The 13,108-nt window shown below is 36.7% G+C and overlaps 1 protein-coding gene across 1 annotated transcript in view; it reads right to left on the bottom strand.

Annotated features, from left to right (window-relative positions):
- The window catches only part of LOC149277631 (cartilage acidic protein 1-like), a 142,189-nt gene extending 130,447 nt beyond the window's left edge, over nucleotides 1-11,742 (bottom strand). Inside the window, exon 1 of the mRNA XM_089502678.1 lies at nucleotides 11,661-11,742. Within this exon, the coding sequence (XP_089358804.1) occupies nucleotides 11,661-11,742 (82 nt within the window). The remainder of the gene's footprint in view (nucleotides 1-11,660) is intronic.
- Nucleotides 11,743-13,108: the final 1,366 nt, after the last annotated feature.

The following is a 13,108-nucleotide window of genomic DNA, read 5'->3' as shown; positions in this document are numbered from 1 at the left end:
TCTCCAGCCTCACAAAGAGAGCAACTGGAACAAATATGTCTAAAACCAATCTCAGCCGCCAGATGTTTGGGACTGAGGCCTAAAGTATATAATGACGGCGATAAAAAGGAAAAGCGAATGACTATATGGACCGATATGCACGCCCCGGGGTAATTGCAATGTTAATGGAAGCCGCAGGGTAGTTAAGACAGTATGGAAAATTTAGTTAGCTTAGTACATGGACTATTTTAGTATCTTAGCAATGAACAAATAAATATATTTGTAGCAAGTTATAATACTTTTTACCTTGGGTGATTTTGGTCAGCCTGGGGACTTATAAAACCAGGAATGTTTTATTGAAGAATAAAGTACATACTTTCGGAAACAATAACTTTTTGTTTTTCCAACAGACGATTTCCAAGTTAATGGGCAGTGAAATGTCTTTAGAAACATTATTGCATCACAAAAGGATATCGGCTGTCTTAGGGAACTCTTAAGCAACATTAAAATGAAGCTTGACCCCTGCAACATCAAAAAATAATGCTTCAACAAGAATGAAGAGTCAGTGTACAGGCAAGGGAAAAATAAGTTGGGTCTACACGCTAAATACTGATTTGAAGATGATTTGCTGTTAGTTGAAACATATCATCTAATAACTAAATCTCATATATAACCATCCTCAGGGATGGAGTAGGATTGGCCTATAACGCACAGATAATGTAGAAGAAGATATTTAATATCACATACAACAGTCCTATTTACACGGAATTGCTTTAAGCTACTTGCAGTGACAACTGATGCATTGTATAATTCAATAGGGGCTATGTATACAATGTGATTCTGGTCTAAAAGTGGTCTTATCACCATAGTAACCAGAACAATGGTACTACCGATTGCTTGGTATGGTGATAAAATGACTTTTCAAAGTTTTATACATAACTATTAATGTCCTTATGTCAAGAAGATGACATAAGAGGAGCAGCTCATGGTCAGGAGAAATTTTACATTTTCCAAAAAATGTGCTTTTTGTGGACTGAGATTAGTCTACAGGTGCCAGTCTGGGTGGGTGATCCTGTGGGGTTCTAGTTTAAGAAAGTTGGGATACCTTTTAGCATGACTTTTGAAGACCTCAAAGGTTTCTTCGGATATAATGATGTTGAAAAGACCTTAGGTCTGGGCAGCATCAGGGACTCCATGTCTTATTCTATGAATGTCTTGACATACTAAAAAAAGTATCACAAAGTTCTACAAATGTTACTTTCTCTGGGACCAATACCTACTTTTATGTTTAGTTCTGGTAAAGGTTTAACTTAATAATAATACAACAGGCCAATTTTGTTTTACACTAGTAAGCCAAAAAATAGACAAAAACCATCAACAGCTTAGCCTTGCTGAAAATATTTTTTATATTTTGTCTGTGTCACAAAATGTTCAGCTGAACCATGTCTGAAGGACATGTGCCATTTTGGATTGTTTTACCACTAGATGAGAGGATATTTTATACTTTATGACAGATTTACATTTATAAAAATTCTCCAGCGTGCCTGTTTTGAAGACTTCAGAATACTTTAACCAAGCTGTCATATACTTTTGTTTCATTCAGTGTGAGACAACTGCTACAAAAAACTGCAATGAATGATATTTGGAATATAAAATAGGCCGTAATGTGTCTACATTCAGTCTCTGCTTACAGACTGAGAATGCAGATTTAATACTTACCAGATAGATGCACAATTAGTGAACATGAATAAATATTAATCAGGGAACATCTTGGATGAAGGTGATGCATCCCTTTTCTGAATTGATATTCAGAAGGTTATTAAAAAATGTATCTCATCAGCAAAAGGATCAGACGGTACGATACTTACAAACAACAAATTGAACGCAGAATTGAAAGAGAAAGACAGGACAAAGAAAATGTGAGTTTATTAGAAATAAATCAATTTCTTATTAACTGAAACCAAGCAGCATGTGGTAATGTAGGAGGTGAAATATAGAAAATTACACACAAAAACAAGCCACTTATAGCTTCTGTGTTCATTGGGTAAGGTCACCAAAGGTCACCCAAGTAACATTGTTATTCTAGTTCCAGATAGGAAGAACATTAGGTGCACAACGGTATAAAATACGGGCAATGATCGCTAGTGACGCCACTGCTCCGCTAATAAAGTGATGGAGTAACCAAAGCAACAGAAATTGGACTGGATGAACTGGGTACTCAATTTAAATCATTAACACACCCCAGAAAAATGACATCATATGAATGCCGCTCTAACAATGTATTTATATACCTATGTCACGAGACAAGGCCGAAAGCATCACTCCGTCTTCACGCATCATAATCCTAACCATGTTTCTGGATTTCTATAATCCAGATACTTCAATATAAATATTACTTTTGTGATCTCTTATTTCCTTAGCGCCAGCAGATTCCACAGTCTATCACGGAGTAATATTCCCGACATTTTAATGAATGCCTTGATTACTGATGACGTTTGAGGATGTGGATCCTGCACCCCTAAACTTTCTTTAAAAATTACAATATACATTTTTCTTCCCAGTTGATGACCAAATAGACACCTAACGCATCTCATATTGCAAAGTAACCAAGTAAACAGACTACAATGGTCTCCAAAGACATATTTTAAATATCGGTTTAATTGACCATCAGTTAAGTGTCCATCTCAAACTGTAGAGAGCTTCCATTTGAAGGTGAAGTGTCACATTTAGAACATTGCATATATCTCATCAGTGGCCCTACGTATTTTGGACACTGGTTAAACAACATTCATTTTGGAATTTATGACGACGTGTTAATTGATCAGGGTTCTCGAATACGTACAATATTACCTGCGCACCCACAAAAATGTATCTCAAAGTATGCCAAAAAACGCTACTCTCACCTGCTACTCTTCATCCATGAAGATGAAGTAAGCATGAAACACTATCTGCCGGGTGGCTTTCCAAATAAAGTAGCTGGGATTGTCCATTTTTCCACCAAAATACAAGTGGGGGAAGGGCCTTAAAAAATTACTTTAAATACATTGCGTGTATGAATTATTGCCATCTACCGCGCAGAACTAAATGGATGCAATATATGAAGGTGCATTTATTATGGTTACATCGGTATAACAATTATAGATGAGATATAAACTATTTAATTACACGACTGCTTAATGAGTTCAAACCGTTGTGAGCGCTGCGGAGCAAGACAGTTCTTAAAATCATTGGAGAGAAATGGAAATAGATTACACTTGTTTTCAGCCAGTGCACCATCAAATATTTACTTAAAGTAAAAGAGAACCATTCTATAGAATGTATTTATATAGGAATCAAGCACTACAGCTAATAATGCGTACCAGTAACGATTGGTAATATGACTAATGTATTAATGAGAGGAGCAGGTGAAAATAATGCATTAAGGAATGAATGATTTTCATAAAAAATCCCACAACAAGATATAATATATATTTATTTGCAAATCTGTGCAACTGTAGCGATTGCAAATAAAAAATACAACCTCGCAGTGCTGGTGGCTAGCAGACTCCAAGGTGGCACTGCAGCATCCCATATATAAGCTTCATGGCACCCGAAATAAAAAGAAGTACTCCTAGGACCATAGCTGCAAACCTTTATAAAGTTGGATTTTAGAATCGCCAAATATGAGGATATCCATTACTCAAAGTAAATATTGGCAGAGGCCAGTAGCAATCTATCCATTCTACCTTGAAACTCATCGAACTAACAGCCCTATGCTCTAGAGAGATGCGTAGGAGCGATAGAAACAGGGGTTCAAGAGGCCTGGAAACATCTTATTTTGTATGAAACGTGTTTATCCATAACTATTTGCAGGATAACCCCTAGAACCCCAGCTACTGCATACTGTCACTAGCTGGCCAACAGTCATGTGAGTTGCAGCCCAGACGGATTACCATGGATTGACGATACCTTTTACAAAACTCATGTATTCTTTTAACAGCTAGCATCTGTATTCTGCCAAGCACCTGGCATAATAGCACAAACAAATTCCACAGCGCAGTACAAAAGGGGCCAATAAATAAATGTAGACCTTCTAACCCACAGGTAATAATTACTAGAAGCGCGATTTAAAAGACATAACAATAACCAATTAATGAGATAAACCAGTGCGTGGTGCACCTCTTAATGTACAATACAGCATAATGTAAGCGGTATTTCAAAGTATAATGCAGATACTTTCTATTGTTTCCCATTACCAACTTATCACGGCGAAGAAGAGATTGGAAACGGGCACAACGCGATTTTAATTTACACTAAAACTGAAAACTGCATATGCTCAGCAGCACAATTCACTAGCACAGGGCAAGCGACGGATAATAGATTTAACCCTTACTGGGAAGTGCTTTAGTAGCATTTTTATGTTTTTGTTTTTTTTAATCAGGTTTTAGCAATTGTTATTTTATGGGTGACATATATATATATATAGATCACTGCACAGTGGCTTGGCAACTAGGAGAAAAAAAATCAGGGCTGTTACCCGCAAGTAAAAGACATCAGAAAATTCCTGTACTATTTATCTAGATGAGAACTTTTAATAACCATACAGGAGTCCTAAGGAGACATGCAAAGGGACTACAATACGATTACCTGTAATTACTAAGCCAGCACCAGCAATTACAGCACAATTAAATATTTAAATCCATTACAAGGAGATCAAATCTTCCTCCAATTCAAATAAGGAAAAAAAAAGTCATTTATTTTATAATGATCAGCTGCATCAAGCAGCATTCCATATCCAGCAGCAGCAGTCTAGACATCCAGATAACTATATACACCGATAGAGAGCAAACCACTGGCAACATCTGTATGTAGCAGCTTCTGTATGTTTGGGGCAAACAGAAAATATTTGTATTATTGTATTTTTTTTGGTTAAACCCTCTGGAGATCTGTGCAATTCCACAAAAACAATATTGAACCCCTTTGTTTCCAAGGGTGATCAACTGCTAAATATCTCCCTATACCTTAAATGCAATATATAAAGGGGGCTTCATTACAGATCAGAACAAGCATTCATCATCCCATCAAATGCAGTAACTTAGCTCAATGCGGTAATAGCTTTATATAAAGCAACTCACATCAGGATTTCAAGAATCTTATGGACTTAAATGATTCAATCTGATCATCCAATAAATCAATCGCAGCCCCTTTTTGACACATACATTATTTTTAAACATACAGATTATGGGGGTTTGGTTTTTTTTTCCCCCTCCTACTTTTATCTAATTGAATGAATTTTAATTGCAATTAAAATGCAAAATAGAATGACTTACTGATCCAGAGAATCCAGCCTGCAGGACCATTCCAAACAGCTGGGGTGCAAAAGAGTTCACAAGTTTGACCACCCTCTACCTCTGCCTTATACAAGTCAAGCAAGCATTCCAGGCTTATGTAAAGGCTTGTGTAATCAGTCGACCAATCAGAATGCCCACATGCAAACGAAAAAATCCAGGACGTCCAATAGCAGGAGGAAGGGCGTGGCCTGTCGCTGCCTCTGTGATTTACAACTGGAAATTGCAGTGGATTCTCAGGCAGCAGAAAGCAGATCAATAAGAAGCAGAAATATTAGAGTCTGTTTTCCTTAAATCTTTTATTGCACTTCCCAGGACTCTTGTAACCTTCACAAGGAAGCCGGACGACCTCTTCCAGCAAAGACATTATTACAGGACATCATCTACTTTTACAGGAGCCGGGAGGGTGGGGAGTGGGTTTGGAGAGACATATAGGGTGGGAGGAGGGATGTAAGACAGGAGGGGGGAGAAAGGACAGGATTTTATGAATGTTTTCTCATCATAGGGATGCGTTGGAGTGCAGCATCTTCCTTCGGGTTTGGCTGGAGATGAGATCAGCGCTCACAGGTTGGGGGCTACTGGTCTGGCCCTCAATGTGCTTTTTATATTCTGGTTTTTGACTTGATCTGGGGTACAAAAAAAAGGCGAAAAATGGATTTGAAGACCTTTGTTGATTTAAGTAGCAAGTCTGGCTGGGATATGCTTCAAAGTTCCAGAATGAGGGATTTTGAGGGTTAATAATAAGATGTAGAAATGTACAGAAACTGAGATCTCCAACAGCTAACATAATTATCTGAGTTTACATTTTATACACATATATATATATATATATATATATAGTATATATTTACAATGCATTATATATATAATATGTATATATATATATATATATATAGCCCTTTTGCATTCCATCGCAGTAAAATGGGGGATACAGGACTTAACAAGTAGTGCATCATATAACTAGCTAAATAACTAGTTTAATAATGCTTCTACAACCCCCTTAAATAATCCAATAATCTCCTATATGTACCATATAAACTATGTAATATAACCATTAGGCATTAACCCTTTGACATCTGTGGATAACATGACCAGTGGAGGACAACTCAATATCACCCTTTGCTGACCTACAGAATGACAAGTGACCGCGCAGCCATCCCTACAGAAGTTTTAGCCCCTTCCCGTTCCCCTGTAGTACTATTTCTAGTCTGTCTCTAGGCTAACACCCTCTATGCCTGTTCCAGGTCAATAACTGCTTGCGTTTATATGTATTTATGAGAGCCTCGGAGTGCCTTTGTCTGCAAATTCTTTATCCTGTTACAGATGTCTGCTGTCCCTGCTGATAAGATCATTATAGCAAGCGGTTATTTCACTAACTCTGCCTTAGCGCGATCCTTAACACTTTTATTAGATTTGAAACATACTGATACCCTAGTGTTTCCATGACTGATACAATATAATATATTCATCACACCCATAACCTAAAGTTATTGGTAGATAATATGCCAAAACACTTTTTATATGTACATCTTTATCCCACATTAATAAAAAAAAACCATAATTTTTTCCCCTCTTTTATTCAGATACATATAGAGCGAATTTACAACTGAACAAGGAAGATTCTCTAAATTATTGAAATCTTGTAGAATAATATATTATTGAATATCATCAACTGCAATAGTGTTCCTTTGTTTTGTTCAGACTTTCTTAGCTAGTAGTTTCCATGTATTTTTTTAAATATTTCAGAGAAAACCCATGTAACACATCGGGCAAATGCTGACAGCACCAGCGGCTGGATATGCCCGGCCACATGCTACGTGAGCATAGAAACTAGCGGCCTCGCGTTTCCACCCCTTGGAAGCACCGACATTATCAGGGTCCTACGGCCTTAAAGTGCCAGAGCTGCATCGACTACGTCAGTCCGTTTTTGGGCATAAAAAGAAGGCGTTAGAGAAGTAAGAAGAGAATCCTTCACTAGCATCCCAAACTGTAGTTAAAGATACAAGAGTAACTTTCTATTCATCAATTTTGGGACAAAGGGAAAATTGTGGTTCCATCTGCAGGGAGATAAAAACAACCTGACACATGGAAACAAAACAGACAATTTTAAAAATGTTGGTATTGGCTAAAACTAGTTATAATAATATTTGTCTACTAGCCTTTCATGTATGTAGCCAAATACTAAGAAATTCAAGTTGGTTACAGCAGTTTGTGCCAAGAAGAGAACGCAATGATATACTGTGTGAAGAAAAAAAAAAAAATCTAATTGATATCTCTGATATTGTCTTCCGAGCAACCATGAGAATAAAACATAAATCTTTGTTCACGTGGCTTTATGAGTTCAAGGTTGCCTGATGTATTGAGACACCTCGAGGTGGTTTGTATGGACGTGTGAAGGGTAATCAAAGATATTCCATGAAACATACCATTTTATTATTATTACCTGATTCCACGGCTATGTGCAGAAAAGCAGAAACAAGGTGTAGATTACAGTGTGTTTGTCGCTACAAGAGTGAGTCTATTAGCTAATACTGGATAAACCACTGAAAAACCAATCCTTGTGTTGGTCATCATCTTAAGTGAATGCAACGCCCTGCCATGCCCTGGTGGAAATCACAGGTCACCAGATCTTACCTATCAATCTGTGGCTTGGGGAAGTAAAAGAAGACATGGAATTTTTATGTATATTTAGTAAATAGTCATGGAAGAGGTATATTCTTAAACTTTCCCTAAGAAACAGTACACTATCTAGTGTTTAAGAGCCGTAGCTGACTATATCCCAGGATTAATTAAAGCCTCTGTTTAAAGAAGAATTCCATCAGGAGTAGGTGTGCCCATAAAACATAATTAGTTATAAGTCATAGGTAAACCAGTTCCTTTTAATGGTAGTTTTGTAGGTTTAGATACAACATTATAAATTATTATTCTACAACTGGACCAATGTCTACTCAGAGAAGTATGTGCCATCTAAGATAAAGGTTTTTGAAACCCGATGAGGATTTAAAATATGACTTAATACCTACAAATAAATTAGTAATAATGTCAAAACAATTCAGTTAAGGTTAGGAAGCTTGATTGAAGTATCTAGGAGCTACCAGGGAGATAGAGTTTGATTTCCTTCAGTTACAATCTGATGGTTCGCGGTGATCAAGGAGCATTTAGATAGAAATGTCACACTTGTCTATAGTAGTCAGCAGGTAATTCATTAGCTAGCCGGGAGATGTTTTGGTCCGGTGCCAAATCCTGATTGGTAGTGATCATAAATGTCACTGGTTAATAAACTGGTTTCCAGTTTTGTTTTAGTATCTATCTACATGACCTTCACTAGAATGGTGAGGTTTGTATGTTAGTTAATCATGGTTACATTGCAGCTTTTTTTTTTTTTAAACTTTACAACAAGGTTGATTATGTGCCAAACCTGGAATTAACACAGGATTTGTGAGTATTAAATCCATAAAGTTAGCTCAATCAAGGACCTAGTCATGAGCAATGGGTGGTAATCCTTGGATGGTTAACAAGATTTCTCCAATATAGTTATAATGACATTTATGTGTGCCAACTGGTCATATGGTTAAACAAAAGTATTAGTTTGACTGGCAAAGGCCAACATCTGAACAGTCCTCAAGGCACCTTCATGTATACTGATCTGAGGACGCACTCTGCTATGTTCCACTGTAACTATTATGTGTTGTATCAATTAGGTCTCTGTTCTCCAAATTTCCTTTTATAGTTTAGGAGGAATAATATGTTCATAGGATAAATTGTACACCCACAACTGGGGCCGTTTTACTAATCCAGATAATGTAGGATGACTTACTAGTAGAATTGTTTTAGGAATACATTTGGGGTCAATGTTAAACATCACAATTTGATAACTCCCTTTTTTTAAAGCTGGCACAAAGTAGACTTCGAGAGTGAGTCCAGAATTCAGAATTCAGATGCTTCAGTCTTATTATCCCTTTTATAAATATTAGATATATACGATATACGGTATATTTTGTCTAAATCTGGAGATTTTTGTGACAATGGTCTAACTTGGCTTATGTAATGTTTTCTTATTACAATGGGATATTTTAATCAGAAATCAAATACAGATGTATTCAATATGCTGAAAATCGGGTCCTTTATGCACTACTCATTGACGGCTTATGTAATAGTCTTATCCAGAGTATTTTATTCAAATATTGTATATCTGGTCTTTACCAGATAGGTGTAAATTGCCACAATATTGTGAAGTTCCAGGCAATGTCGATAGCAGAGGGGAGCACTTTTGTGGATGTGGGAAAGTGAGAGCCTTCAAGTTGATAAAATGCAGTCATTGACATAAAACATTCTTGTTCCAAGATCCACACAGATCTAGAGTCACGCCTAGAACAGAAGGAAATTATCGATGCCTAAATAATGAGACATAAAAGATAATGTTTCAGTTTGATAGCACATTATTTGGCTAATAAGAACAGTCTCTCTTTGGGATTCATATAACTACCCATTTTTTCTTTCTCTCAATGCTCCTTTCTTCTAGATGCCCAGAAATCTCTCTCCCTCTATTTCTTCTATTTCTCCTTCCTTTATTCTCCCTCATTCTCCTTTTTTCATGCCCACCTACCAACAGGCAGATCTCACAACCAAGCGTAAACGACTAAAAAAGTTATTATCTATTACTTATGGCTCTCTAAAACGATGTTCTCCCAGAAATGGCTATTTCTATAAAAAAAAAAAAAGTATTTTTATTATTAATCATTATTACTCAGCAGATACAATTGTACCTTTACCGCCCTACTCATAACTGAGCTGCAAAAACAATCTATATAAGTTCTGAACACATTCCCACTGATAGACAGAAACATCTAACATAAAACTAGTTTGTAATTAAAGTATCCTCTGATGACTAGAAATGGTATATAACTGCTGTGTTCTGGATAAAGAATACAGCGATTACCTGAAAGCATTCATCTATTGTTGCATTGATAATTTAATCTAACATTAGTCTAACATAAGCAGTGTTAGCGTTTCATTCCAGCGTCACTGAATTAAATAAGGTGTGTATATATATATATGTGTGTGTGTGTGTGCATGTGTGTATGTATATGTATATATATATATATATATATATGGTAGAGTAGAGGTTGTAGCCGTATTAGTCCAGTAGTGTCAATATCAAAAAACAGATGGAATAAGTATCTTGTGATAATACCTTTTTTATTTGGACTAACAGAATTTTGGAATGACAAGCTTTCGGGAGCTCTTCTCCCTTTCTCAAGTCTAAAACATTTCTGAGCAAAACGACACATAGAATTCAATGTTGTGTGGCATTGCCACACAACATTGCCACACAACATTGAATTCTATGTGTCGTTTTGCTCAGAAATGTTTTAGACTTGAGAAAGGGAGAAGAGCTCCCGAAAGCTTGTCATTCCAAAATTCTGTTAGTCCAAATAAAAAAGGTATTATCACAAGATACTTATTCCATCTGTTTTTTGATATATATATATATATATATATATTACTCTCTCTATATACCTAAATATATATATATATATATATATATATATATACAGTACTGTGCAAAAGTTTTAGGTAGGGGTGAAAAAAATGGAAATGTTAACAGTTTATTTTTATCATTTCACAAAATACAATGTGATTGAACAGAAGAAAAATCAAACTAATAGATGGTTTGACTGCCCTGTTTTCATGGAAACCAAGGAAATTACTAGCTGTGTGAAAGTAATTGCAAAAGGATTTTCTAATGATCAATTAGCCTTTTAAACTTAAACTTGGATTAGTGAACACAATGTGCCATTGGAACACAGGAGTGATGGGAGTGATAAAGGGCCATTGGAACACAGGAGTAATGGGAGTGATAAAGGGCCATTGGAACACAGGAGTGATGGGAGTGATAAAGGGCCATTGGAACACAGGAGTGATGGGAGTGATGAAGGGCCTCTGTACGTTTTGAAGAGATTCCATTGAAAATCAGCTGTTTCCAGCTACAATAGTCGTTTACAACATTAACACCGTCTGTATTTCTGGTCCATTTCATGTACATGTTTTGAATTCAATGCACCTTAAAAAAAATGACGCCCCTTCAATGGGCGTACAGAAATCCTGCTTTTTTATTATTATATCTCTTCTCTTTGTTGAACATCTAGACTACCTAGACCTTCATTCTTCATGAAAAAGCACCATATGCCCAGCAGAGGGCTGGCACCTTTGTTCCTGGGGGCAAGTAAAGCCAAGAAGCAAGGGGCTGATGAGGCTACTTGGCTTTACACACTCACGCTAACAGACACAAGCCAACACACACACACATACACAGTCATGCTAACACACACATTCTACATACACTTCCTTTACCTTGCCTGGAGCCTACTTTGTAGCCGCTGACAAACACTGTGTGAACAGTCTCGCTTTTACTCATTGTGTTACGTGTCTCCATCACGTTCCTCAGTTGGGCCTGTCCAAGTCAGAGTAGCCCTTGTTTAATACCTCAATCGTGAGTTGACTGTGCTAAAAATCAAGGTTTGAATATAGAAATGATATTGTGGCAAGAGACAACATTTGGCTTCATCCATTAAATGTTGTTGTATTTTTTTGGATTTAAAGTGTGTTGCAGTGATCTGATTTTATTGTATTTCAATTTACCCTATGAATTTCTCTATCTATCTATCTATCTATCTATCTATCTATCTAACAGTATTGCACATTACAATGTATAATAAATCAACATTAACCGATTTTACTGGTATACATTTTCTTTTAGATTCTTTTAGATTTTCACTGCCATAAAAGTTTCTTTCATCAAGTACTGAGAAAACTGTAATACAGTCCGGCATATGCCAACAAGAAGCAAAAAAAATAAATAAAAATTGGGTAATTTAAACTAATCTTATTCCAATCTCTGCCATCATTGTCCTTTTATTGTATTTTTCAAATACTTTTGCCTAGACGTTCAAAGCTTTTGAAGCTGTATTTTAAATATGTATATCTGTCAACGTACCAAATGCAGATAAATCACGGTGATATATAAATATGTATGCATGTAATTTGTCGTGTTTCATAGCGAGAATGGCAAAGGAACAAGAAGAATGAGGTTGCTACATAATTGAAAATGTATGAAAATTAGCATTGTGTACAATTCATCAGCCTGAAAATTAGATGTGAAAGAGAGGTTTGCACAATAATGCTCCCGGAATATGGAACCATATGGTCGTGTTAGTGTCTGTGCACTTGTGAGCCCCAAGCGAGACCTCGGGGGATTTCGCTAAAATGCTGGCGGTTCTCCAAGGGCAGTACAGAAGTCATGTATTAGTACTGTTTAATGTCTAGCTTACAGTCAGGGCCGTGTGGCATAGAATTATACAGCAACATTGTGCTGAATACTTAAGAAACACTAATGAGCTAAAACCTTCATGTGCTTCAAAGACTAACATTTAAACTGCAGTCTTGCAAGGACTGCATTGTTAGCTAGAACACTGTAAACTAACCGCAATCTCTCATTCCGAGTACTGTAAGTCACAAAATCAGACTGCAGCTTTCCGAGCGGCGAGATGTCAGTCCCAATACATGAACCTTAGAGATCGCAGGGCAATTTCACATTCGCTGCACTGTATGCAACAACGGCTTCGCTAATGAATCGTGCCACACTCTCTGAGTGCAATGATTGCTCTGTATGTGAAATTAATGCCCTGGATTCTAATGGGTTAGATGGAAGAGCAAGCTACCTGGAAGTTTGCTTATATATTTCTACCGCATTAAGGTGTCTGGAAAGTTTGAGAAAAGGTCATCAAAGACGTTCTGCCGCT

Source organism: Sceloporus occidentalis, unplaced genomic scaffold (assembly GCF_023333645.1).
Source record: "Sceloporus occidentalis isolate IW3139 unplaced genomic scaffold, rSceOcc1.0.p SCAF_208, whole genome shotgun sequence".
In the NCBI taxonomy this organism is placed as follows: domain Eukaryota; kingdom Metazoa; phylum Chordata; class Lepidosauria; order Squamata; family Phrynosomatidae; genus Sceloporus; species Sceloporus occidentalis.
The sequence above is the reverse complement of the archived record's forward strand: the minus strand, read 5'-3'. Positions and strand labels throughout refer to the sequence as shown.